Below are 27,808 nucleotides of genomic sequence, written 5' to 3' on the forward strand. Positions count from 1 at the left end.
GACCACACCAAGACACATCATAATTAAAATGCCAAGAGCAAAAGACAAAGAGAGAATATTAAAAGCAGCAAGAGAAAAACAGTTAGTTACCTACAAGGGAGCACCCATACGACTGTCAGCGGATTTCTCAACAGAAACTATGCAAGCCAGATGGGAGTGGCAAGAAATATTCAAAGTGATGAATAGCAAGAACCTACAACCAAGATTACTCTACCCAGCAAAGCTATCATTCAGAATTGAAGGGCAGATAAAGAGCTTCACAGATAAGCAAAAGCTAAAGGAGTTCATCACCACTAAACCAGTATTATATGAAATGCTGAAAGGTATTCTTTAAGAAGAGGAAGAAGAAAAGGTAAAGATAAAAATTATGAACAACAAATACATATCTATCAATAAGTGAATCTAAAAATCAAGTGAATAAAAAAATCTGATGAACAGAATAAACTGGTGAATATAATAGAATGAGGGGCATAGAAAGGGAGTGGACTGACAATTCTCAGGGAGAAAGGGGTGTGGGGGGTGCGGGAAGAGACTGGACAAAGGTCGTACACCTATGGATGAGGACAGTGGTGGGGGGGGGTAAGAGCAGAGGGTGGGGTGGGAACCGGGTGGAGGGGAGCTATGGGGGAAAAAAGAGGAACAATTGTAATAATCTGAACAATAAAGATTTATTTTAAAAAAATATTCCTGAAGGTGACACTTGAATTACTAAAGTCTTGTTGCTCACTCACTTGCCTCCCCAGGAGGCCATCTGTGGTTGGCATCTTAGGGCAGATGGCTTTGGGAGGTGGTGGGTAAACTCTCTGCCTGTCTCTCAGACCTCTTGTCTTGACTTATAGTACTTTGAGTACACAACCCAGAGGGACCTTCGCCACAACATCGCAAAGCAGCTGTGTCTACATGCCAGTGCTGGCACTTTGGGCCTTAGGAGCTGTCACTTCACTGGCAAAAACAGCCAAGTCCCCAAGGACGAGGAATGGGAATTAACCCAGGTAAGTTGGCCCAGAAAGCTCAGTATCAAGAACCTGAGGCCACCACTGCCCTCCCCGCTCCTTATTTTCTGCATCTTATGCCTGAGATACCATGGAGTAGATCAAGACTATGTAGAAAGTATGGAGGGTGAGGGCTTGGTCACAGGCAGAGTTCCCAGGGCTTAAGTAATGTTTGATGATGGCTGGTTCTGGCTGATAGAAAGATAGGGTCAGGTGTGTCATGGCTCAAGTATTTTTTGACTGAACCTAAGTAGATGAAAGTGAAGAGTCTCTCATGGTTCCTGCCTGCCCTCCATGTGTCAGGCACAAAACTATGCACTCACATACATTGATTTGATTAATATTTCAGTGGTTCTTCCCAAGAAGCTCAGCAAGTTTGTGGCTGGCCCAAGATTCATTGCTAGTAAATGGCAGGCCTGAGATTCAGACTCAGATAAGTCTGACTTGAAAGCACAGGCTCTTCCCATTATACCACACTGCCTCAGGGTTTTTAATGTAACTTCTATAGTACTGAGCACAAACTAGCTCACTCTGTTCTACACCAATCTTCAGTCCCTGGGTTAGGGAAAGAGGAGGCTAACCTTGGGGCTACAGGGAAGGGAGGAGTCTAAATAAGATCCAAGGCAGAAAGTGGAGGTAGGCAGCAGTGGCACAGGCCATCTGGAGGAGGCAGGCCCTAAAGCCTTTTTCAGTTAGCCCCTGGGCTTTCCTCTTTTCCAGCCATTCAGGCTAAAGCTTGGGGTGGGTAATTGACACAAGTGGAAACTCAGGAATGCATCCCATAAGAGTGTCTGGCATGTTGCCAGACCTGTAACAGTGCTATTTATTGCCCCCTAGGTAGCACTGTTACAGGACTGAGGCCCAGGTTGACCCTTTGCTATGTCATCTTTTAGGATCAACTCATCAGGAACTCAGGATCTGGTACCTGCCTGACGTCTGAGGACAAAAAGCCAGCCATGGCCTCCTGCAATCCCGGTGACCCCCACCAGCACTGGCTCTTCATCTAGGCCCCAGATCATACCCTGTGGGAGTTCCCACAAGTCTCTCAGGAAACATTATTTTGGGGAACCTAGTGTTTGGGAACCTGATCATCAGCTTCTCTGTAGGCCTTAAAGATGGAGTTTAAACCTAATTTTGGATGTCAAGGCAGGACCTTTCTACTCCTTGCAACAACATTGGGCCCATTTTCTTTTCTCCAGATTGATGGAAGAGACTATAAGAACACATAGTACTTGACCCAGAGCTTTCCTTTTGTCCGAGAAACAGAGACTTCCAAAGCAGAGAAAGCTCCTGGGATAGGGCCCAAGGCAGCAATGCTGAATTCAAGAAAAGTACCTCTGCATCCATGTCGTGACTACCTGATCATCTAGAGCTGGGCATACAGAATCTAGTGACATAATATATTCTAGCAGAGATCCCTCTGTTAGCGGTCTAAGAGCAACTCCCTTGCTAATAGTACGCCAAGTTTATAGAGCCATTTATGGTTTACAGAAAACACTCTGATAGGAATCCTTTATTTTACTTCATCTGCACAATGGCTCTGTAAGAAAGACTGGACAGGGACTGGCATGCCCATTTTACAGATAAGAAAGCTGAGGCAGGGAAGGGTAAAGGAGGTTGTCTGTAGTCCCACAGCTAGTGGATGGTGGGAGCCAAAACTGAGGCTTGAACTTGGATACTGAACCAGGGCGCCTTCCACTACACCACAAAAACACTAAACTAGCCACCGCCATTCCCATTCTCTCTTCCCTGCATTCTGATCATTTCTGGCTGGTTGGTCTCTATAAAGCTCAGAACAATGGAGCTAGGTAGCCATGAGGGAAACCATACAGTTCATGGAGCCAGCGATTCTCAGGTTTAAGTCCCAGAACCTTTTTTTTTTTTTTTTTTTTTTTTAGTGCCCCATATGTAATCTAATAAAAGGCAAAGTAGCCATGGATGAAATTGAAGATAGACAGGGGCAATGTCCACTAGCCCCTGAACTTCTAAAATTCTGTAAGACAATTTGAAAACCATCATTTTAGTCCAATCTTATCATTTTCCTATTATGAAACTGAAGGCAAATAAGTGAGGTAATTTGCCCAAGGCCAAACAGCAAGGCATTGGCAACCCTGAAGCTAGGACCCAGATAAGGCTAACAAGAGTTGTAGGAAAGCTGAGGAATTAAGGACAGTGTATACTCAAACACGACTGCATGACTACCCTGGTCTGCTGTACTCACATGAAGCCCTCGCGTGGAGCAGACCTGACATGCATATCAGCTCTTTTCTAAGAAGTCGGACCCTACACACTTGGACTCAGAATTCCTTATGACTTTCAGTAGCAGGCTGTCATCTTGGGCATCACCATGTGAGGGTGCCAAGGGACCACAGCTGCCTCTCCTTCCCTGCAACTCAGTACTGCGGGTCTCCTAGGTCCCTGAAGAGCCTTCAGGATCCTGTAGAGGAAACATTCTGGGATAGCCCAGCCAAAGGGAGAAGACAGAGCATAGCCTCTCCCATGATGTAGCCTGGAGTGGAAAGGTCTTTTCTAGAAAGAGAAGAGAATTGGACATGAGATCCCTGTAGAAATAAAGGTTTTATGGCTTTGGTAAAGGAAGTTTGCATTGGATTCCTCCACCCCCTGCATGGTTCCTTAGCTGATCCCTTTGAAGAATCTATTGATTCAGGCTGTGAAGAACTACACACATCTGAAAAGTCCATCACAGCAACTTGCTCTTGTTCCCACACATCCTCCGGCCTACGTACTGTGTGTCAAGCATAAGTAGACATGAGGAGTTATAAGATGAGGCTATTCCCCTGTGAAACTCACACTCTAGCTGGAGAAACAGAGATGTAAGCAAGTCATGGAGTGTTCAGAGATGTGCTAGGTAAGTCAGAACAATTCCTTCCATTTAGGCCCTAAACTTCAGGGGGGTCAGGGAAGGCCTCACAAAGATGGTGACATTTGACTTTAGACCTCAAAGGATGAGTCCTCAGGTGGGAAGGACTTAATAAACAAAGAGCTCATACAAGAAATGATCTAGCATGAGAAGAGATACAGAGGGTCAAAGGTACAAGTGGATCTGGGAAACCAAGAGGACATCAGGGTGAAGGAGCAGTAGATGTAGAAGCTAGAAGATCAGAGCCACGTTATAACTTTCATGAGCACTTTTGCCTTCATAAAAAAATATTTAAAATTATGTTTTATAACTGCTTTGGTATAAAAATGAATATAACCCAGGCTGATGGTATTCATTTTATTATGGTTTTAAAAGAAAAACAGCCCAGCCAGCCTGGCTCAGTGGTTGAGCATTGACTTATGAACCAGGAGGTCATGGTTCGATTTCCAGTCAGGGCACATGCCCAGGTTGTGGGCTTGATCCCCACTAGGGGGTGTGCAGGAGGCAGCCAATCAGTGATTCTCTCTCATCATTGATGTGTCTCTCTCCCTCTCCCTTCCTCTCTGAAATCAATAAAAATATATTTTTTAAATTAAATAAATAAAATAAAACATTTTTTTGAGCCCCTAAAAAAAGTATTGTGGGCCTTAGGCACTGTGCCTGCTATGCCTACTGGGTAGGTCAGCCCTGTAGAATAGGGGGTTGGGGCCCAATTGAGAAGGCTTTGAATGTCATGCTAATAAGTCAGGTGAGCCATAGGGAGCCATGGTCACTAACTCTAACCCTAGCCCTACTCTGGTTGAATTAAACATCTAATCATTTATCAGGCCTTATTTGCCACTTATCCCAAAATCCCTCGTACATCTATAACATCACCCAACAGCTCTCCAGCCCAATCTTATGATATATGCTCAGCCAAGGTGCCCTAAGGTGATTCCTTGTCCCTACCCAAAAACAGCATAGCCTCCCCCAGGGGCAATCATAAGAGTTAACTGGAAGTGAGAGATGCAGCACAAGAGAGAAAAGACCACACGACATACCTATAGAAGAGGCCCAGGTTTGGGGGTGAGTAGAGGAGTAGGGAAGGGCGGTAGTCAAGAAGAGGGAGAGAGCACTGACATGGGTGGTAGAAAGGCTCAAGAAACCAGCTTCATTGCCTCTCTGTAGCCAAGGTGGGTCTTGCCCTAACCTGACATCTGCCCTCTTCCTTAAAGTCCACCCCTTTAACCACTCTCAGAGCTTACCTAAAACCTTAAAACCTTGCTGCTAGCCCTGTGCTGCTATCTGCCTCTTATCTTAGCATTGAATGGCTGATCCCCTTTGGGGATTTATTTCCCACTTGAAAATAATGGTGCCATTGCCAAGAAGAGCTACATGTCCCAGAATTTATTATCTACTTATATTTTAATTACAAAGTAATTCTGTACAAAAGTCAAATAATACAGAAAATGTGAGTTTAAAAAGTGAAATTTATCTTCACAATGCTCCTATACCTAGTAATTCATTCTCTAGATATAACTTTATTACTTGGTAAAAGCCCTTTGAAACTGCTTTTTTGTAAATCTACAAATGCACATGTACACTTGATTTCTTTACTATATCAGCAACATTTTTCGTGTCACTTTATTTAAGTCTAATTCATTCTTTTTCTTTTTACTTATTTATTTTTCCAAATTATAAGAGAAAGTTTATTAAGATTCCTTGCAAAAATTTCATCAAAGCAGATTTGAAAGAGCCTGTGTGATCAATTTGATCAATTACTATTCTTGTTGTGTTTATGCAAATAATCAGGCCAAACTAAAACTGGACTTAATGCAATCTCTTTGAAAATGAGGGTAATCCTAGAAAATTGTGTTTCAATGGACCATGTCCTATTGTGAATATTGAACTCCAGTGTAGTTAACTGTCTTCAAAGTTTTGCTTTTAAGGTTGTGTCGGTGTATGCCATACAGTGTCTCTGGAAACTTTGGAAGTGGTTGTGGAGGTAGTTTTGGTGAGAGTGACAATGTTGGTTGTGGAGAAAACTTCAGTGATCGAGGTGGCTTTGGTGGCAGCTGTGGTGTGGTGGATATGGCGGCAGTGGGGATGGCTCTAATGTTTTGGTAATGATGGAAGCAATTTTGGAGGTGGTGAAACTACAATGATTTTGGCAATTACAATAATCAATCTTCAAATTTTGAACCTATGAAAGGAAGAAACGTTGGAAGTAGAAGGCCCCTATGATGGTGGAAGCCAATACTTTGCCAAACCACGAAACCAAGATGGCTATGATGGTTCCAGCAGCAGCAATAGTTATGGCAGTGACAGAAGGTTTTAATTATTGCCAGGAAACAAAGCTTAGCAGAAGAGGAGAGCCAGAAAAGTGACAGGAAAGCTACAGGTTACAGCAGATTTATGAACTCAGCCAAGCACAGTAGTGACAGGACCTAGCTGCTACAAGGAAGGTATGTTTTAGACAATACTCACGTGAATGAGCAAAAATATTGAGGCTTCCCTAGCCAGTTTGGCTCAGTGCATAGAGCCTCAGTCTGAGGACTGAAGGGTCCTGGGTTCGATTCAAGTCAAGGACACATACCTCAGTTGCAGGCTTGATCCCAGAGCCTGGAGGCAACCAGTTGATATATATATTAGTTCTAAAAAATAAACAAAAACTCAAGGACTGTATTTGTGACTAATTGTATAACAGGTTATTTTAGTTTATGTTCTGTGGAAAGTGTAAAGCATTCTAACAAAGGATTTTAATATAGATTTTTTTGCACCCATGCTGTTGATTGCTAAATGTAATAGTTAGATAATGATGCTGAATAAATATCTTTTTAAATATCTTTTTATTGATTTCAGAGAGGAAGGGAGAGGGAAAGATATCGAAACATCAATGACGAGAGAGAATCATTGATCAGCTGCCTCCTGGAGATTAAACCTGCAACCCAGGCATGCGCCCTGACCAGGAATCAAACTGAGATCTCCTGGTTTATAGGTTGACCCTCAACCACTGAGCCATGCTGGCCAGGCAAATGTGTCTTTTAAAAATAATAATAATAAAATGCCAAAGGTTAAAGACAAAGAGAGAATCTTGAAAGCATCAAGAGAAAACCAGTTAGTTACCTACAAGGGAACTCCCATAAGATTGACAGCTGATTTCTCAACAGAAACTTTGTAGGTCAGAAGGGATTGGCACAAAATATTGACACAAAAAGTGATGAAAAGCAGCCAAGATTACTCTATCCAGCAAAGCTATCATTCAGAATCAAATGATAAAGAGCTTCCCAGAAAAGAAAATGCTGAGGAGTATTACAAGAAATGTTAAAAGGCCTTCTTTAAAAAGAAGAAGAGATTGGTGTGGTAGGCTTCCTGATCTGGCCACACCCACACACCAGTGCTGTCCAGGGTCCTTCTGTTGATATAATTGGCCAGAGGAGAGTGGTTCTCCTTTCCTCCCTGGTTGCTTGAAGATCAACTTCTATCATAAAGGCACAGTAACTATTGAACCAGGAAGTTCATGACCAACAGACTACTTCAGCAGAAACAAATGGTCATTGACATCCTTCACCCAGGGAAGGCAACAGTACCCAAGACAGAAATTCGGGAAAAACTAGCCAAACTGTATAACACCACACCAGATGTCATCTTTGTGTTTGGATTCAGAACCCATTTTGGTGATGGCAAGACAACTGACTTTGGCATGATTTATGATTCCTTAGATTATGCAAAGAAAAATGAACCCAAACATGGACTTGCAAGACATGGCCTATATGAAAAGAAGAAGACCTCAAGAAAACAAAGGAACACAAGAATAGAAGAAAAAAAATCAGGGAGACTGTGAAGGTCAATGTTGGTGCATAAGATTTGTCAACAATGTGTCACTCCCTCTGGACATTTCCAGGGTAGTCTTCTCGGAAGAACATACATTGAGAATTTAGACTCAGCATTTATGATGCCTCTGCTCTTTCTCTCTGCCCTCAAGCAATCAGCATCATTAAAAAGAAGAGAGCCCGGCTGGCATGGCTCAGTGGTTGAGCATCGACCTATGATCCAGGAGGTCACAGTTCGATTCCCAGTCAGGGCACATACCTGGGTTGCAGGCTCGATCCCCAGTGTGGGGCGTGCAGGAGACAGCTGATGAATGATTCTTTCTCATCATTGATATTTCTATCTCTCTCTCCCTCACCCTTCCTCTCTGAAATCAATAATAAAAATACATTTTAAAAAAGAAAGAGAAATCCCCCCCAAAAAAATTTTTTTCTTAAATAAATAAAATAAAAAGTACGACCAAAGTCACCATCTATGCCTACCACTAGGAGATGATGCAGGGCATGTAGATTTGACACTGGTTGTGAAAGTATTAAATGTAGTCCTAAAGAATTTAGTTTTTCTTTCTTTTTTTCTTTTTTTTATAATCCTCACCTGAGGATATGTTTTTATTGATTTGAGAGAGAGAAAGAGAGAAACATCTATCCAATTGCCTCCTCTATGCACCCCAACCCACAACTCAGATATGTTCCCTGACCGGGAATTGAACCCACAACCTTTTTGGTGTATGGAACAACACTCCAACCAACTGAGCCACCTGGTCAGGACCTAAAGATTTTGGTTTTTAAGCAAATACAGATTGGGCTTCTCTGGGCTAGGCCACAGATACAGAGATGGATGTGATATTGGCCCTGCCCTTAAAGGTACACTTTAGAGTATGTGATGTTGAGGGGTAACTTTTAGGAGGCCCTAAAGCCTCCTCTTAAACCCCTCATCCTAAGGCTAGAGCTGTCTCCTTACTCTCCAAATGAGGTAGGACATGGGGGGAGAATGACAAAAGAGACCCTGGTCCCCAGCCCAGCTCAGCCCTCCTCCCCAAGCTCTACTTTGTGTTAGAATGCTGGGAACTGGACTGGAGAGGGAGCCCTCCAGGTTACCCGAGCATCATAGTTTACATTCCCCTGACTAGCTCAAGGACCTAAAAAGGTGACTGTTTGTACAGAGCTGCTTCTAACAGCTTTTTCCAGGCCTCTCCTGTATCTGCAGACATGAAAAGTTGAATTCTGCAGTTCTAGGGACCTGGTGACTTTGTTGCTTCCCTCTAGACTTCCAAGCTTCCCGGCTTCCCTCTGCCTAAAACAACCACTACATCCATAGTCCTCTGCTCTAGGGCCTCCCAACCCAAAGTCCTCTGCCTACCTCAAGGCATACTGCATCTCCCTCTTTCCTCTTCTACTGACTTTGATGGGCAGAGCTTTCACCTCCTGCAGGACATGCCCACTCCTCCACTCTGCTCCCCCTGGCCTCTACCCTTATAACCCTCAAATTATCTCGCTATCCTAAGGGCTCCCTCTTCTAACTCTCCCACATTGTCCTCTGGGAGCTCTCTTTTCAGCTCTCTGAGTCTCCCCAAGCCTGTTTCCTAGTACCCTCTTCCACAGAGTTCTCTCTAATGCACCTGCTTTGCTTTTGCTTCCCTGCATTTACACCTATGTCTGCATGCATACAGACATATGTACACGTCCCATCTCCCTCTGTGCACTGGGAGATATTGCTGACTCTTCTTTCCTCTTGCTAGTCACTCTTCCCTCCTCCAATCCTCTTTTACCCCCACCTCCTAGTGCACGGGATAGGTCTCTGTGTTTGTAGTGCCACTGAGGACAGTGAGGCAGTGACATGCTACTAGGGGAGCACCCTGAAGGAAAAACCAGTCCTGATTCTCCACCTTACTTCGGAAAAAGGTTTTGTTGGATGCTTTTCAACTGAAAGTAGATAATTAATTTAGCCCTGACCTTGTTCTGTCTTTGAATAACAGATAGTTTACTTGAAAATAAATCTTTTCATTTGTATTTCCATGTCACCTGTGATTTTCCCTGCCTTCCACCCGCAGCCCTGCCAACTGACAGGAAGGTTAGCAAAGCTGCTGATAAGAGGAGTATAATAAGGCTTGGGTCATGGTAAGGGGCCACTTGTGGTCTACTCCACTGGCAACATGCTGAGCTTCCTCGTCTTTGCCACCCTGGTCCTTTATGGTGAGTGGGTCATGTGGCCTGAGTTCTAGCAGGAGGGTCAGAGCTATCCCTAAGCCCAGACCTGCTCTCTACTCCAGAGCAGGTAGGACACTGCCTGTAAGTCTAGCAAAAATTTTACTCTCCTGGAGCCCATGATAGAAAAGTTTGGGGCCACTCTTGTGCAGGCCCCTCATGAAGCAGAAAAGCCTCTACCAGGGGCCTGGGCTTCCCTACCACCCCCACTGACAAGAAGACATCCTCAGCAGGTGCCTGGCTGGGATGAGCACTCCTGTCCATGCCCCCTGGAGAATCCTGCCCAAGCACTGTGTGTGTGTGTGTGTGTGTGTGTGTGTGTGTGTTTTGTTGTTGTTTGTTTGTTTGGGGGGGAGGGCGGTAGTCAAGAAGGAGGGGGTTCCCAGCAGGCCTGAGGAAGGTTGAGACAAGTTGCCTCTGAGGCCCCAGCCTGGTGATTTGAGGTAGGTCCTTCACAGCATGCCAGAGTTCTGAGGACACCCAGGGAAAGCAGAAGGCACTCAGACTCCCCTGCTTTCAAAAGGGGCTCAGGGAACTCACAGCGGGGGCGGGGGCTCATTTACTAGGGAGGAACTGTGAATTTGCAGACAAAGCACAACTGCTATTCCCCATCCCCACCGCGGGCTGACCCCATGCTTAGTCATCACTCACTTTTCTTCTGCCCCACAAAGGACACAGCACCCAGGATTTCCCGGAAACGAACGCCCGGGTAGTTGGAGGGGTTGAGGCCCGGAAGAATTCCTGGCCCTCTCAGGTGGGTGTTTCTTCACAGCCCCATACTTCCAATAAAATAAGAGTTGCCTGGGCACTGATACACAGTATTACAGGAGTTTGTGTATGTCCTTATCAACAGGAAGCTCTCCAACTGCCTGAATTCTAGATTTTAAAGATGAATGGGACCAGGCTTAGGTGGTTTTACTAAGTGCAAAAGGCTTGAAGGAGGGAATTTAAACACTAACCACACTGACTCTCCCAGACACACACCTAAACACAAATCACATTTACACTCCCAGCAACACCATTTGTGCCACATTACCAAGACTGTGTGCCAGAACCACACTTCAGACTCCATATACCTTGACACTATTTCACACACACACACACACACACACACACTCACACACACACACACACACACACACCTTCACACAGTATGTGTCACGCTTTCAAGTGCACTCCTGCCCCCAAGAAGAGTGTGTTGTTTATTAGGCTATTTAAAGAGTTTCCACTTTCATAACAGGACAGCTAGGCTCTGATTTAAGCAATTCTAAATGTATAAAATTGGCAAGTTGAGAGGAATCATTACAATTAGAATTTAATCAATTTACAAAAGTTTGAGACCCAATTTTCAGAAGTTATTGTGTAATATGAGGTGCTGAAGAAGACATGAACTGATAAAAATGAACATTCCAATGGTATTTCTAAATATTCCCTGAAGTAGAGGGGACAGGGTATATCTTGAAAACATTGGAGGGGAGGCTCTGAGACCTAAGCTTGTGGGTCTTAGGTGATAGAGCAAATCCATAGCTACATTTCCTTCCCAAGAGAAAATGGAAGTAGAAGGAAATGAGTTCTTGGCCCTTTGCAACAACCTAGAGTTGGGGTGGGGGGACAGATACACTCTGTGTGTATGCCTTTACCTCCCGACACCCATCCATGTAAACAGCAAACATCGCCAAACAATGGTGCACTCTTTCCTGCTGATCCCAGCTCATCTACACACCCTTTCTCGCTACCACACCAGGTAGACACGACCAATCAATCAATAGCAATTGACAGATCAAATGAAATCTATTTGCCATTTCTAGCCCAGAAAGTTGGAGAATGTTTTGAGGGATGGCAGAAATTTCAGGGGTAACGTAATTTGGGGCAAAGGCTTTTAAGAAACACCACTTATTCTTCCTTTCTTTCCTCCCTGTCTAGATTTCCCTCCAGTACTGGTCTAGAGGTAACTGGTATCACACCTGTGGAGGGACCCTCATCAGACCGAACTGGGTGATGACAGCTGCTCACTGTGTGGACAAGTGAGAAAAACAAAGACCAGCTTTACTGAGCCCCTGGAGGGGAAGAGTCTGGCCCTTCTGGATAAATATGTATCTTGGACCACCAGGGCAAGACTTTAAGAGTCTGTTTGGAGGCCTGTGGGAAGGCAGTACAATAAAATGAAAAGTATAAATTTTGGCATTAGGCAAGCTCAGGTTCAAATCTCATTCCACCTTCTTCCAGCTATATGACCTTAGATAACTTACTTCTCTAAGTCCTCTTTCTCTTCTCTCTAAAGTGAGGTAATAAAACCTACTTTGTAGAGTTATTGTGAGGGTTAAGGAGGTAAATATTTGAGGGCCTAGTCAATGCCTGGCTGGTAACAATATTTTTAAATTGATCTTTATTGTTGAAAATATTACAGATGTCCCCTTTTTTTATTGATTAAGGTATTACCTATGTGTCCTTATCCCCCCATGGCCACGCCCCAGATGTCCCTTTTTAAAAAATTTATCTTTACTGCTGGCTGGTAACAATTTTTTCATATGGCACAATGGTCGGTTCTCAGTTGAGCATGTATCAGAATCACCTGGCAGGCACAGATTGCTGGACTCCATCTAGCATTTTCTGATTTGGTAGGTCCAGGGTGAGGCCTGATAGTCTGCATTTGTAGCAAGTTTCCAGGTCAAGCAGATGCTGCTGTTCCAGGGACCATGCTTTAAGAATTATTAGTCTAGAAATTTATACTTTCCTCAAAATTCCTCTGTGAGCTAAAAAGCCATTACTTCATTTATATTCACCATATGATGTTTAGTTTAATAAACTGGGAAAATGAAGTTGATGGTAGTTTTTGTCCTCCCATGTTAATTAATTAGGAAATGAGGGAGCTTGTTATTTCCTCGTCATCCAGGATTTTTCATCCTTCCTCTGCTGGACCAGATAAGATGAGTTCCTGTCCTAGAGATAAGATATAAGGTTTCCCAACTTTTCCCTAAGGGGGAAAGAGAAGGCTTGGACATCCTGGATCACTCATGGCTTTCTTCTGTCACTCCAGCCAAATGACGTTCCGTGTGGTGGTTGGAGACCACAACCTGAGCCAGAATGATGGTACTGAGCAGTACGTGAATGTGCAGAAGATCGTGGTGCATCCATACTGGAACAGCAATAACGTGGCTGCCGGGTAAGGGCAAGACTGGGCTAGCCTTGGGCTGCGAAGTGGAGGACTGACTAACTAGCAACAGGATTTTGGCTTTCTTCACATTCATCCATGAGGACTTTGAGAATTCATATTTTGGAGAATTTGAGAATTTTTAAAAATTTCTGATATTTATTTGATCTAAGCTGGTTTACATGATTGGATCACCTGAAGCTCTTTCTCTGCAGAGTTTAATGTTTCTCTTTTTATTGTTATTTATTATTTACTAGAGGCCTGGTGCACAAAATTTGTGCACTTGGTGGGGGGGGGGGGTTGTCCCTCAGCCTGGCCTGCTCCCTCTCGCAGTCTGGGAGCCCTTGGGGGATGTACAACCAATGGCTTAGGCCCGCTCCCCATGGGAAGCAGGCCTAAGCTGTCAATCGGACATCCTTAGCACTGCTGCGGAGGCAGGAGAGGATCCCGCCACCGCCACTGCGCTCGCCAGCCATGAGCCCGGCTTCTGGTCTTCTGGCTGAGCGGCACTTCCCCCTGTGGGAGCACACTGACCACCAGGGGGCAGCTCCAGTGTTGAGCGTCTTCCACCTGGTCGTCAGTGAGCATCATAGTGACCAGTTGTTCTGCTATTCAGTCGATTTGCATATTAGCCTTTTATTATATAGGATTTTATGGAATAGACTTTATCAACAAAAGTAAATTTCTTAAAATGAATCTTACATGTGAAAACTCCACCAAGACTGAGCTGTACATTTTTGGAAAAGAAGTCATCAAAATGGTGGTCAATTCTATAGAATATGGGGGTTGGGATCGGTTCAAGTAATTGGAATATTTCTACAGAGCTTTCAGAACCACACAAATTTTTACATCTTTCTTCCTTGAAAACGTCTCTGCTATCATCATTGCACCACTCTGCTCCTTCCTGATTCCCCACTTACAACTGAGAGATATAAGCTTCAGCCTGGCCGGTGTGGCTCCATGGTTGCATGTCAACCTATGAACCAGGAGGTCCTGGTTCTATTACCAGTCATGACACATTCCCAGATTGCAAGCTGGATCCCCAGTAGGGGACATGCAGGAGGCAGACAATCAATGATTCTCTGTCATCATTGATATTTCTATCTCTCTCTTCCTCTCCTTGCCTCTCTGAAATGAAATATACATTTTTAAGATATATATATATGTGTATACACACACACACACACACACACACATATATATATATATATATATATATATATATATATATTTTTTTTTTTTTTTTTTAAGATGTAAGCTCCACTCCTCAGGGCTGCAGGCATCAGAGCTAGACTACAATACCAAGACTTCACCAGCAGGTGCTGCTATTAAATATATAAAGTCCTAAACAATCCAATGTATAATGCCTCAAGTTTGAGATTTAGCAAGTCAGCTCCCTCCTTCTTCAGAATCATTGGTTTTCAATTCTGTGGGGACACAAGGCTAGGGGAGGGCCTGCCCATATGCCCACCTGAGGCCTGAGGCCTGAGACTTGAGACCTGTTCAGCCATGGGCAGCTGGCCCACAAATGAGCAATCTCTTTTCCTCCCTCCCGTAGCTATGACATCGCCCTACTGCGTCTGGCCCTGAGTGTTACCCTCAACAACTATGTCCAGCTGGGTGTTCTGCCACGGGAGGGAACCATCCTGGCTAACAATAGTCCCTGCTACATCACAGGCTGGGGCAGGACCAGAAGTAAGTCACCTACATGGGCACCATCTACCACATGAATCTTGATTAGCTGAGCTTCTAGGGTACAATTTTCTGTGAAACTAGGTATTCATAGCCAGAAGCCAAGAAACCACAAAGGAACCAGAGATAAAATAACTGAGACATGAAATCAAGCTAAGAACAGGCAATGGAATCAAGGTAGAGAGTCATAGACTCTAATAACTCAAAAAACAACCCAACAGCAACAACAACAAACCACACTACTTAACTCGGTATTATATACAAGCCTGAGGAAACTGAGGCCAAAGAAAATTAAACACTCTGTACAAGATCACATTACTAGTTAGTAACTACTGATCTGGGGCTGGAACCCAGGTATCCTGGCTCCCACTTTGGTAGTCATTACACCATTGTTCTACCTCCATAGACAGTCGCTGGGTTTAGGGTTGGAGTGAGTGAACCAGTGTAGCTGTAGGTCCAGAAAAGTCAATGCAGATGAGGCCTCCACCTGCTTCTGGTCATCATGGGAAAATTTCTGGTAGGGAATGTTATTCAGATAGCATAGAAAGGTGGGAGAGGCTATGAGCAGAGATAGTTAAGAAGGGCAGAGATGTTAGGCCTGACATGGAAGTCTATCAGCCACCAGGCAGTATTTGAGCTCTGAAAGAGAGGCAAGGCCTTGCTATGAGCAGCCAGTCTCCTGGGAAAACCTGGAGCTGAGAGACATACTTCTAATCCAGCTCTGCTCTCAGTTCACTTAATGTCATTGTGGTTCAATTTCATGATCTTTAACATGAAAGGGTTGTAAAAATCCAAAGAAATAATTCATGTGCAAAGGCTTTGAAAAATCAAAGAGCCAGATAAAGTAAAGTTGCACCAAGCTCTTAAGAAATGCAAACAAGGGTGCACAGTCCCATTTCTGCTTCATGGGGTATATAGTGTAAGGAAAAAACAGGACAGGCAGATAAGTTATCAAAAAATGATTCTAGTTACTTCACTAAAGTATCCCATGAGTTAAAAAAAAAAAAAAAAAGGCAGGAGTAGTATTGGTTGTGGTTTTTTTCAAATCTGTATTATTTGTGTGTTTTTTAATATATTTTTTACTGATTTCAGAGAGGAAGTGAGAGGGAGAAATAAACAGAAACATCAACGATGAGAGAGAATCATTGATTGGCTGCCTCCCGTACGCCCCCCACCAGGGATCGAGCCCGCAGCCCGGGCATGTACCCTTGACTGGAACCCCGGGACCCTTCAGTCCGCAGGCCAATGTTCTATCCACTGAGCCAAACTGGCTAGGGCTAGGATTGGTTTTTTAGAACCCGGGAACAGTAATCAAGGATGACTCCCTAAAGGCAAGAGCCTGTTGATTCCATATAAAGAGAAAAAAAAAGGAGGATCTATGACATGCAGTGGGCAGAAAGAAGGAACTTGCCTGGAGTTCAGCTTTCGTCAGAGCTTGGGAAGGTTTGGGAGAATGTGGAAGGTTTTTCCCTTGAATAGTATCTGGGCCTGATCTCCAATGCTGTGTGTCCTGTTTAGCCAATGGACAGCTGGCCCAGACCTTGCAGCAGGCTTACCTGCCCACTGTGGACTATGCCACCTGCTCCAGCTCCTCCTACTGGGGCTCCACTGTGAAGAACACCATGGTGTGCGCTGGAGGAGATGGAGCTCGCTCTGGATGCCAGGTGAACATATGTAGAAAGTATCTAAAGTCCCACCCTAGAACCCTCCGCTCTCTGCCTACCACTTCCCACCTTTTCCTTACCTGCTGTTCCACACTTACACCCCATGTACAGATTCAACTTTCTACTCTGGTTTCTGAATGAGAATGATTCTTGGCTAGTAACTCTATGCTCACAGGATCTCAAAGTTGAAAAAAAATCTTAAAAATGCATCTTGCCTAGAGGCCCCACCTCAAAAGCTTGTATGTGGTCTAATATTTGTGTTGGTATATGTTCTTTAGAATTTGTTCATGACCTAGACATTTTATGGATGCAGTGGGGCTAAGCCTGGAGTGATGGTTGTAATTTTGTATAAGGTAGCTCCCCTTAGAGGAGCTACAAGAATGATCAATCTATTGATCAATGATTAATCTATTGATCAATGATCAATAGATCCTCTATTTCCACTCTTTTACCTCACCAGTATTTACAGCCATACATATGGGTGAATATAGTAGGGGAAAGTGCACAAATGGTTTTATAATAGTATAAATAAAACAGAATTTTCTCTTTAGACAAGATCAATCAGCAATACACCATCTTACAGATTTCTTAATGCAATTCAACAAATGGTCTTGATTAGCTACTAAATAAAATACCAGATACTGTGCTAAATGCTAGGGATACAAAGATAAATCAAACACAGTGGAGAAGTGGGAAGAGCAGACATATGAGAGAACATTGTAATATAACATGGTTAAGTGTTACAATAAAGATATGCATCAGGTGATAGGGAAGTCCAAAAAATAGGTACTTACCTCTAACTGTTGGGGTCTGAAAAGACTTTCCTTCCCTGAGAAAGTGGAATCTGCAGTGAGTCCTGAGAGTTAAACAGGAGAAAGAGGGAAAGACATTCAGAAAGAGGTACAGCATGAAGAAAGGCATGGACCAAGAACCTAGGTAGGACACATACAGAATTATAGGGTGTTCCCTACGGCTAGCTGGAGCAGAGGTCGAAGCCCACAAGCCTCCAAATCCAGCCTGCTGCCTGTTTTTGTTTGGCCCTTGAGCTAAAAATGGTTTTTACATTTTTAAATAGTTGGGGGGAAAATAACAGAATAATATGTCATGACACGTGAAAAATATAAAATTTCAATGTTCATAAAAATATTTTAGTGGAAAACTATAGTTGTTTCTTGTGTATTGTTTATGGCTGCTTTTACAGAATTGAGTAGTTGTAGCAGAGCCTGCAAAGCCTAAGATATTTACTATTGGCCATTAACAGAAAAAGTTTGCTGACTCCTTGAGCTAGAACATAAACTATTGCCATACTAGGGAATGTCAAGAGATGACACTAGGGGCAAGTAGGAGCCACATGACGTAGGGCTTTAAATGTCATGCTTGGGGGACATGAACTTTATCACTTAGGTACTGGGAAATTATTGAGGAGTTTCAAACTGGAGAACAGCATGATCAGATTTGCCTTTTAGAAGCACTCTCTGATGACAAGATAATCATGTTTTTGAAGAGGACAAGATTGGCATGGAGATTGGTTAGGAGACTATTGTAATTATCCAGGCAAAAAATTTGAGGGTCTGAATTAGGGCAGTGGAGAAGAGGGAAGAAGGGGGATATGGGATGACCTACAGGCATTTGGTTTAAGTTATTTGGGGGAGAGGTTTGCTCCCTCAAATGAGACAAGATTTATAGGATTTGAGAGGAAAGGTGATGAGTTTAGTTCTGGATAAGTTGAGTCTGATATCCCTGTGGGGTATTCAGGTATAGTTAACTGGTAAGAAATTAGATATAAAGAAAGCGGAACCTGGGTAAGAGAGCTGGGCTAGAAATATCCTTAATAGCAACTGAGACACTCCCACCCCAACCCTCACCCCCAAGGAAACCACTAGAAAAAGAGCAGTGACTTAGCAGAACTGCAATAACATAAATACAAGAGTGCTTCAGGGAGATATGTGGAAGACAAAGAACCCAGAAAGATCTAAGAGGGACTAGTGGCAAGAGAAAAATAAGAGTTTTATTAAATCTCAAAAAATACAGATAGGTCATCACAAATAAACAGTGCAGCCAGATCCACAGTAGATAACTGAAAGTGACTACTTGGCAGTGGATGAGTCACTGGCAACTATGGCAAGAACAGTTCCAGTGGAGTGGTGATGGCAGAGGCTTAAGGGTAAGGAAGAAGAAGCAATAAAAACACAGCAAGGGACCAGCCGGTGTGGCTCCGCAGTTTAGCATCAACCCATGAACCAGGAGGTCACGGTTCAATTCCCAGTCAGGGCACATGCCCAGGTTGTGGGCCCGGTCCCCAGTAGAAGGGCGTGCAAGAGACAGCCAATTGATGATTATCTCTCATCACTGATGTCTCTATCTCTCTCTCTCCCCCTTCCTCTCTCTGAAATCAATAAAAACATATAAAATATTTTTTTAAAAAAACATAGCAAAGAAATGTAGAACGCTCTTTCAAGAATCTTGGGTGAAAGAGAGGAACAAAAAAAAGTCTGGTAGCTTTAAGAGGGATGAGAAGTCAAGAAGGAGATGGACCCTTTAAGAGGGAAGAAAATTAAGTGTGTTAAAAAGGCAGAAAGAGAAGGATCCTATACAGTCAAAGAGAGGGAATGAATGGATAGCACAAGCTCCCAGTGGAAACAAAAAAAGATGGAACCAAGAGCACAGGTGGAGCTGGCTTTGGGCAGGGAGAAGGATGCCAAAATGTGCATAAACATGAGTGTGCATGCTGGGTACGTGGAAGTTGACAGGTGTTCTGCATTACTGCTTCTATTTACTCATGAAGTAAGAGTCAAACTGGATGTTGAAACTAAAGAGGAAAGGACTGTATGGATCTGGGTTAATTAAAGTGAATGGGAGAAGGAGTGGCCTCCAAAATATTACTGATAGGCTAAGGTTAGAGATTACACAATAACCATTCAAAGATCCAGTTGTAGAGAATGGATTAATCCAAGGACTAGGCTTTCCTGCATTACCAGGCAAAAGGCAAGACTGCAAATCAAATGCAAGGTCCAAGCTAGGTGAAGGAGGAAGAGAAGCCAGCAGGAGGCTGGTAGGCTGGCTGAAATAACAGAAGCAAAAGATTGTTTTTTTGTGAGCACTTAGTACTATGGAAGTAAGGTGACCAAATCATCCTAGTTTTCCCAGGACTTTTCCAGTGTTAAAACTTAATAGTCCTGTATCCTAGGAACCTTACATGCAAGGAGGGGCAAAAAAAGAAACTAAGACAACCTCTCAGGTCCTCCTCAGCCAGCTTAACCTATAACCTCTTAAGGTTTAACCTTTTCGAGTTAATTCACTTCCCAGGGTCTTTTTTAAATTTTATCTATATATATAAAAGCCCAGCGACCCTTAAGGCAGAACAACCAGAATGACTGGTCACTATGACACACACTGACCACCAGGGGGCAGACGCTCAACACAGGAGCTTCCCCCTGGTGGTCAGTGTGCTCCCACAGCATGCCCACCACTCAGCCAGAAGCTGTGCTCACGGCTGGTGAGCGCAATGGCGGTGGCTGGAGCCTCCCCCACTTCCTTGGCAGCACTAAGGAGCTGCAAGCCAAGCGTTAAGGAGCGAGCAGGCGGGCAGTTAGGAGCAAGGGGTTCCGGATTGCAAGAGGGATGTCCAACTGCTGGTTTAGGCCCAAGTGGCTGGTTTAGGCAATCAGACATCCTTCAAGGGGTCCCAGATTGCGAGAGGGCGCAGACTGGGCTGAGGGACACACCCCACCATCCCCCCACCCCAAATGAATTTCATGCATCAGGCCTATAGTTTTTTAAATAATAGAAATATCTTTTAAGTAATAGAAATATCTCTTTAGTCTCCTTTATTGTCCCGTACTTTTATTTTACTGTATTTTTTGTCTTTCATGCCATTAATATTTTTGAAGAGTCCAATTGTCCATAATCGGTTCCAAAGAGAGGTAGCCAAGGGTATCATCCAGCTTTAGGGCTCAGAAGCTAACACATAACTTAAGATGTTATCCAGGGGGTTAGTTAGCCAGGCTTAATCTTGTGACTTTTAGTCAAAACTGGGTTATTGTCTTCTGCTGCTTGGAGGTCAACAATCACCCAAGGTGAGAAACTAAGGTCAGGTCAGTGAAATGTTAAGTTCTAGAGGCTGGGAGTCCAATCAAGGTGTCAGCAGGTTTGGTTTCTTCTTGGGCCTTTCTCCTTAGCTATCAGATGGTGACCTTGCTGAGTCCTCGTATGGTCTTTTCTCATCCGTGGTGTTCTCTATGTGTCCTAATTTCTTCTCTCCCAGGGTCTTGAATTCTGAAAAAACTAGAGTACTTCTCTTCTGGTTGCCACTCCAAATAGACAATTCTCTAAGATAATTATGTCTCTGGGTCCCTTCCCACTGAAGTTTTCCAAATAGTGTACTCTCTAGGTTTTCAGACTTCTGTGTTCCCAACCCCTTTCCTGAGAGTGAATTCATTGAGCTTCTCTGACCTCAATCCACATACTCCCACTGAGTTCTTGTCTGTCTCTTCCTCCTGCCCTAAAATCCTCAGCCATGCCCTCCATCTCTCCAGAGCCTTTGTTTCTTTTCAGATCGATTAGCATAAGACATTGTATTACATATAATTCAATTACTTTCCTGTCCTATAGCCCCGAAGTACTCTCAAATCCCTATTAGAATTTGGGTAGAAGAGGTTTAGATTGTTTTGTTTGTTTTGAGTACAATAATCTAAACAAAACATCTACTTTGCCTAAACATTAGTTCAGGTGGAGTACAGCTAGTTCCTTTTTTAAAACAAATCCCGATTTGAACTTTTGGTCTCTTTCTCTAGTTCTTTTTTTTTTTTTTTTTTTTTTTTTTAGCTTTAATCTTATATTGAAACTATACATATTAAATTGCTTAAGGTGGCAAATAAAACTATGAGGCTTAATATAATGGAAAAAAATAGTCATTGTGTTCCTTCTACCACTTGAGCTCCTGCTCCCTAAAAGGAACTACTTTCAACTCTTTTCAGCTGACTTTTGGTTTCTACTTCCATACCTCTCTAAAAATATATATAGTTATATTGCTACTTAATTTTTCAGTTCAGGCATTATGAGAGATGTGGATATCTCTTCCTTTTACACATTTTTACTTGCCCCCAAGCATGAACTTTTTCCATCACCACCTCAAACTCCAAAAATAATTTTTATTAGGTTAACATTTAATGTTTGTTATAATTATGTAAAATGCAATTCACAACCAAACCAGGAATTCTAGAATTAATTTTCATTTCCTGCATAACTTTGTTTTCCCTGGAAAATAATAATTGTCTTTTTTATTTGCATAATATGTACTCAACTTATTGCTAATTCAACACCATACTCTCAATTAATTTGTAAGTGACCTATTTTATCTTCTCTTGTCCCTAGTGTTCTGTGTCCTGGTATGAGTCTATTTGCATTCATCATGAGGGACACTTACTAGCTTTCTTTTTCATTCTGGAAACTCCAGAGCTTTGTTTCTGAAAACGTGTATTGTTGGTATTTCCTCCCCTCCATTTTTATTTTCTTTTTCTAGAATTTGTTATTCCTAAGTTTACCTCCTAAACTGGTCCTCTTATTTTCTCTATATTTTGTTTGTTTGTTCTACCTTATCTTCCAATACTTCCAATATTTCATTTCTACTATCATATTCATAATTTCCAAAGTCTCTTTTTATTTTCAAATGTTCTATTAATAGTATGCTGTTCTTGTATCATGGATACAATATTAATCATAGTTTTATTGCTTGTTTTCTTCTCCCTGCATAATCTTAGTTGCCTTTGTTTGTTTATTTCTTTGTCTCTTCCTTTGATTTTTATTTTTATATTAGAGGCTTTCTTCAAATGTTTGGTAATCCTTGACCATCTGCTCTTACTTTAGAGTGGGGTGGTTAAGAAGTAGATAGGTAGCTCTGAATTTAGGTGGGGTTTATCCATAGTGAACTACTTTGTCAGGTGATCTGGCTAAGCTATTTCATTGGGGGGACTTTCAATGTCAGTATCTTTAGGTCTGTTCTCTTGTGCTGGTCAGATTCTCCTGAGAAATAACTTCCAATTTTATGTCCATTATTATACAACTGACATTCTTGGAACTGAGTAAGAAGCATGTCAAGGTCATATTCTATACACCCAGGTTCTTGATTCTAAGTCTGAGCATGTAACCATTACCCAATACATTGCTTTCTCTCCTCTTTACCCCAGTTTAGTTTAACATGTATTGACTACCTATCCTGTGTTTAAATGTTAAGTCTAATTAGACCCATTGGTCTAAATGCTGGGGATAAATAAATCATTAGAACACCCTACTTCTCCCATCCTAGGTTCAACTTAAGTCAATAAAAACTATTAAACTTGTAGCTGTTCAAAGTTCTGTGTTTGCATTGTAGAAAGGAAATTATCATCAAAACATAGCTCCTGTCTCAAGCTCTTAGCTATGCGTGGGAGGTAGAAACAAATTATGAAACCAAAATGCAAGGAAGAACATGACAAAAATAATGCAAAACAAAGGAAGAAGTACTGTGGTTGTTTAGAAAGGAAGAAGAGATTCATCTTGATTGTGGGATTATGAAGCAAGTGGTGATTTGAATTGGAGTTTTAAAAGTGTACAGAATTTTACAGAGATGGGGGTGGGCAGGGTGTAAGCAAGAGCAAAGGCCCAAAGATCAAAATATCTGGAATTTCAGGACTCTGCTTTTATTTCCTGCAGGGTGATTCTGGAGGCCCCCTCCACTGCTTGGTGAATGGTCAGTATACTGTCCATGGAGTGACCAGCTTTGTGTCCAGCCAGGGCTGTAATGTCTCCAGGAAGCCCACAGTCTTCACCCGAGTCTCTGCTTACATCTCTTGGATGAATAATGTGAGTCATCTCAAATAATGGGTTGAAATAGGGCCACCTGAAGATCTGTGCACTGGCTGGGTTGGAGAGCAAAAGTTGGGCAGGGGAAACCATCATTTTCCTCATCACATTCATATGTTTACTCCTTTCCCTTCCCCCCATAGTGCACTTTCCCTCAATAATGATACCATCCTGAGTTTCCCTTCACATACCCACTAACCAGGCTTCACCATATTGTTTACTGCTTTGGGTAAGATGGTGGTAACAACAGATCTGAACCAGGCATTTATCACTGCTGTCCTAAGTTAAAGTCAAGGGGAAAACAGCTTCAGAAGGTCTGCATTCTCCTGGGCAAGGGAAGAGGCACTAACAATCTCTCCCATTATGAGAATTTGCTCTACCCTTTGGAAAGAGGTTTTACCACTTTAAACAATGTTTGAGGGTTAGATGAGACTCTACTGATACTTAGTGGGAGAGCCTCACAGTCATCTCACCTGTGCCTTGCAGCCTTCTAACTCATTCTGGAGTCTTGTGGTATGAACATTAACTCACAATCATTGCAAAGTCTGTCCTTGCCACTAAATCCTGGATATCTATCCTAACTAATAAAGAGGGAATATGCTAATTGACCATCACACCATCACAAAGATGGCTGCACCCACAGCTGAGGCCAAGTTCCCATAAGGAGCCTTCACAAGCTATCAGCAGGGACCTAAGGCTACACCCTCCCCCCGCCCCCATGGGGCTTGACAGGGGACCTCAGGCCATGCCCCCTGCCCTGGCGCCAGGCCAGGGGACCTGAGGCCATGCCCCCCACCTGGCTGAGCTTGACAGGGGACCTCAAGGTGCACCCCCAGTGCTGGGTCGGGGGAACTCAGGCTGCGCGCCCCCACCAGGTGGGGCTTGACAGGGGACTTCAGGCCATGCCCCCCACCCCAGCACCAGGCCGGGGGACCTCAGACTGCACCCCCCGTCCAGCAAGGCTTGATGGGGGACCTCAGGCCGTGCCCTCCCTGCCCCAGCACCAGGGGACCTGAGGCTGCGCCCCCCCCCCCACCCCCCGCCTGGCTGGGCTTGACAGGGGATCTCAAGGTGCACCCCCAGTGCTGGGTCGGGGGAACTCAGGCTGTGCCCCCTGCCCAGTGGGCTTGATGGGGGACCTGAGGCTGAGCCCCCCCCCCTGTCTGGCGGGGCTTGACGGGGAACCTCAAGGCATGCCCCCCACCCTGATCTGGGCTGGGGGACCTCAGGCCACACCCCCATCCTGGTGCTGGTTCAGGGGACCTGAGGCTACGCCCCCTGCCCGGCAGGGCTTGACAAGGGTGGGACTGGCCAGGTCTGGATCTAGCCCAATGGGGGGGGGCAGCCAGGTCTGGGTCTCACGAGACTTTGCAGCACATGTGGGTGGGCGGGGACTTGACTCTGGGTCCCGTGGTGCACCCCAGACTCTGACAGGAGGAAGGTTTTCATATACATTTTACTAATTTTCTTTCATCTCTGACACTTCTATTATAGAGAAAGGGCAAATAGCAATATTAAATTATTTCCTCTAATTAATCCCCTTTTAATGTGCACGAATTTCGTGCACTGGGCCACTAGTATATATATAAAAGGCTAAGTATCCATCAGACTGGTAGCTATGATGCACACTGACCACCAGGGGGCAGACACTCAATGCAGGAGCTGCCATGATGCCACACTGGTCATTTAAAAATAAACAGCACCACAGATCTCGCTCCAACAAACCAGCACTTACACAGGCCCTGCCACCACCCTGGAGCAATACCCTACCAAATCGCAGCTGAGACCCCATGGTGCAAAATGTGGCCCACAGCCCAGCCCGGATCAGAAACAGTCGCTGTGGGTGCGGGGTAATTACGTCACATAGCAACGCCCAGCTTCCTCTCCCTAGCGACTAACCTTGTTGGAGTTTCTTCAACCCAGGAACATGACTTGCTTTATTGCCAGGTGCAAACATTTTACACTTTAACCAAATGTTTGTGAAGCATCTTCACGCGTCTCATCACATTTGATCCTCACAGAAGTCCTGGAGTAGGTAGATAGGAGACTCAGTAGAAACCTATTTTCTTTTCATTAGCCAGAAAATGGAGATTTAGAATGTTTAGAAACTTGACCCGCATGAAAAGAAGTAAGAAATGGTGGACCTTGAAAATGACTTCACGTTTTCTCACTGCGCAGAATATAGTCAAACACTGCTGCAGTTAAATATTTTACTCTTTGTTCTCCCTGCATGATCTACAATAATAATGTGCTTCATGTTGCTATTTACTGCTGTGTTGCTGACAATTACCTGAAAGAGGAGTTGGGGTACTTCACTGGGCTGGAAAAAGGTTAGCTAAATCAGAAAGCAGGTCTAATTAAGCAAGTTTATTCTATATATATAAAAGGCTAAGTTGACTTGTGCATGTGCAATACATATAAAGCTCTCACTGGTGCCAATCACACGTGTGTGTTTTGATCTGTCATTGTCGATCGTGAATTTGGTTGACACTTCTATTATAGAGAAAGGGCGAATAATGATATTAAAATATTTCTTCTAATTAATTTCCTTTCAATGTGCATGAATCCGTGAACTGAGACACTAGTATGTCCATAAGAATGAATTGTCTTGACACAGCTGCCCTACAACCTCTTAACTCCCTATAAACCCTGTATAGAGCCATATTCAACTAGGAACCCTGAAGGAAAAAGAAAGGATGTAGGCAGAAATAACTGACTGTGGATATAACTTGCTTTTCCTTCAGGTCATTGCCAGCAACTGAACATCTTCCTGAGTACAACAGCCATGCCAAGATAATACTTTAATTCGCAGCAGGACTTGAGGCCATCAAGAAAAAAACATTCTAGGAGACTATTGAACCAGATACAGAAATGCAAATAAAACTGCATACACATTACCAACCTGTGTCTTTTTATTTGTAATTAAGCTCTCTAGAAAAATGTAGTTATAGGTCCCAAGTTGGATTTCACCACATTTCTGGGCTGGTTCTTCCATTTGCTGCCACCTCTATCAGTTCACAAACTAAGCCAAGTGGGAGTGGTTTTATATTATCCTTTTTAAGTTATCTTAGGATCTACTGATCCATTAATCTACCCATCTGCCCTCCAATGCATATTTTCTATATACAAAGGCACAGAGTACTTTTAAATGTTCCTGAGTGACAAAATGTGTTCTGATCTTCCAGGTACACTGTAGGCTCCTTCTTCTTTTGTTTCCCCCTTCAGTGCCTAGAACAAGTGCTCACTCCAAGGTTCTGGATGGTGGAAACTTCTCACAAGGATACACTAGAGACAGGAGTATAGGATTAGGTGATAGGTCAGGTGCCAGCAAAGAAAGTGGCAAATTAGAAAGACTAAGAAGTAAAAAAGTAGAAAAAAGGAGAAAAGAAAATGTTGAACAAAGAAAATAAAGATTTAATGGGAAGAGGCAGAACAAAAAGGGAGAGGAGACAATAATATGGGGCCTCATGTGAGCCATGGCCACAGCCACAGCCACATCGCAAGCACCAGAAGCACTTGGGAGGCCGAGGTAATACTGGTGGCTTGTAACATCTTAGGATCAACTTGGACAACTATCACCCAGGTTACTAGGGGAAAGCTGATATGAGGAATTACCACTTAAAGAGGAACCAGAGCTTCTGCCCAACAGTCAACCTTGATAAACTATGGACCCTGGTCAGTGAGCAGACACAGGTAAAAGCTGCCAAAAACAAGACTGGAGCTGTTCCTATCGCTGATGTGGTGTGATCAGGCTACTACAAAGTTCTGGGGAAGGGAAAGCTCCCAAAGCAGCGTCATCACGAAGGCAGAAGAATTGAGGAGAAGATTAAGGGTGTTGGGGGTCCTGTGTCCTGGTAGCTTTAAGCCACATACTAGTAGAGAGAAGTTCATTAAATGCTCACAAGCACTTTTCCAAAAAAAATTATATATATCCTCAAACTAAGTATGAGTTAGCACTTCAAGGCTGAGACTAAAATAGGCAACCTGACCCAGAGTTCTATAAACCACAGAGAACTAGGAAGCTGATAATTTGTCTCATCCTGGCCAGGGCTCAGTCTGTTAGAGTGGTCTACCATAGATTGAAGAGTAAACTGAGAAGAGAAGGCTAAGAGGATGAGAAGCAGCAACCTTTTATTTTTTTAAGTCATTTTAAATTTTTATTGGCTGATAAAAAACTGCCACACTTCCTTCCCACCTCATGCTGCTTTTCCTGAATTTAATTTGCAAAGGGAAGCAGAGACTAACAATTTTATTTAACAAAATTTAAACAAGTGGGGGGAAATGCTTATGGTTAGAAAATAAAACTTATCTCTCACAGAAAAGGTTTCTTCCTACAAAATACAGTTTTGTTTTCCATTTAGGAACTGTGAAAAAAAAACATATTTAAAATGTTGTTGGCCCTGGCCAGTGTGGCTCAGTTGGTTGGAGCATTGTTTTGTACACCAAAAGGTGGCAAGGGCCCATACCTAGGTTGCAGGTTCGATTCCAGGTGGTGGCACATGTAGGAAGTAACAGATCATTGTTTCTCTCTCTCTCTAAAACAAATAGAAAGCATGTCCTTGGATGAAGATTAA

At 43.4% G+C, this 27,808-nt stretch overlaps 2 protein-coding genes and 1 pseudogene across 4 annotated transcripts in view; all 3 read left to right on the forward strand.

Annotated features, from left to right (window-relative positions):
* GALNT6 (polypeptide N-acetylgalactosaminyltransferase 6) overlaps positions 1-3,583 on the forward strand; it is a 35,653-nt gene extending 32,070 nt beyond the window's left edge. For both annotated transcript variants that reach the window (XM_080662912.1, XM_080662913.1), the window contains 2 exons: positions 840-992; positions 1,886-3,583. In XM_080662912.1, the coding sequence (XP_080519038.1) occupies positions 840-992; positions 1,886-1,999 (267 nt within the window). In that variant the 3' untranslated portion in view covers positions 2,000-3,583. The remainder of the gene's footprint in view (positions 1-839; positions 993-1,885) is intronic.
* Positions 3,584-4,516: 933 nt separating this feature from the next.
* LOC308245526 (small ribosomal subunit protein eS24-like) lies at positions 4,517-7,849 on the forward strand (annotated as a pseudogene). The gene has a single exon. The product of its transcript is annotated as a small ribosomal subunit protein eS24-like (transcript).
* Positions 7,850-9,710: 1,861 nt separating this feature from the next.
* On the forward strand, positions 9,711-26,132 carry CELA1 (chymotrypsin like elastase 1). Its single transcript, XM_080662914.1, has 8 exons — positions 9,711-9,875; positions 10,559-10,641; positions 11,811-11,911; positions 12,925-13,050; positions 14,597-14,733; positions 16,249-16,394; positions 23,085-23,234; positions 25,979-26,132. Exons 1-8 carry the CDS (start codon positions 9,836-9,838, stop codon positions 25,994-25,996), a joined length of 801 nt encoding a protein of 266 aa, XP_080519040.1. The 5' UTR covers positions 9,711-9,835; the 3' UTR covers positions 25,997-26,132.
* The last annotated feature ends 1,676 nt before the right edge of the window (positions 26,133-27,808 follow it).

Source organism: Plecotus auritus (genome assembly GCF_963455305.1).
Source record: "Plecotus auritus genome assembly, chromosome: 3".
NCBI classification, from domain to species: domain Eukaryota; kingdom Metazoa; phylum Chordata; class Mammalia; order Chiroptera; family Vespertilionidae; genus Plecotus; species Plecotus auritus.

Excerpts from the sequence above, each read along its gene's own strand:
- CELA1 (XM_080662914.1), top strand. The coding sequence starts at position 9,836 with ATGCTGAGCTTCCTCGTCTTTGCCACCCTGGTCCTTTATG. Across the intron at positions 9,876-10,558 it reads TGCCACCCTGGTCCTTTATG|GACACAGCACCCAGGATTTC; the intron begins GTGAGTGGGTCA and ends TGCCCCACAAAG. Across the intron at positions 14,734-16,248 it reads AGGCTGGGGCAGGACCAGAA|CCAATGGACAGCTGGCCCAG; the intron begins GTAAGTCACCTA and ends TGTCCTGTTTAG.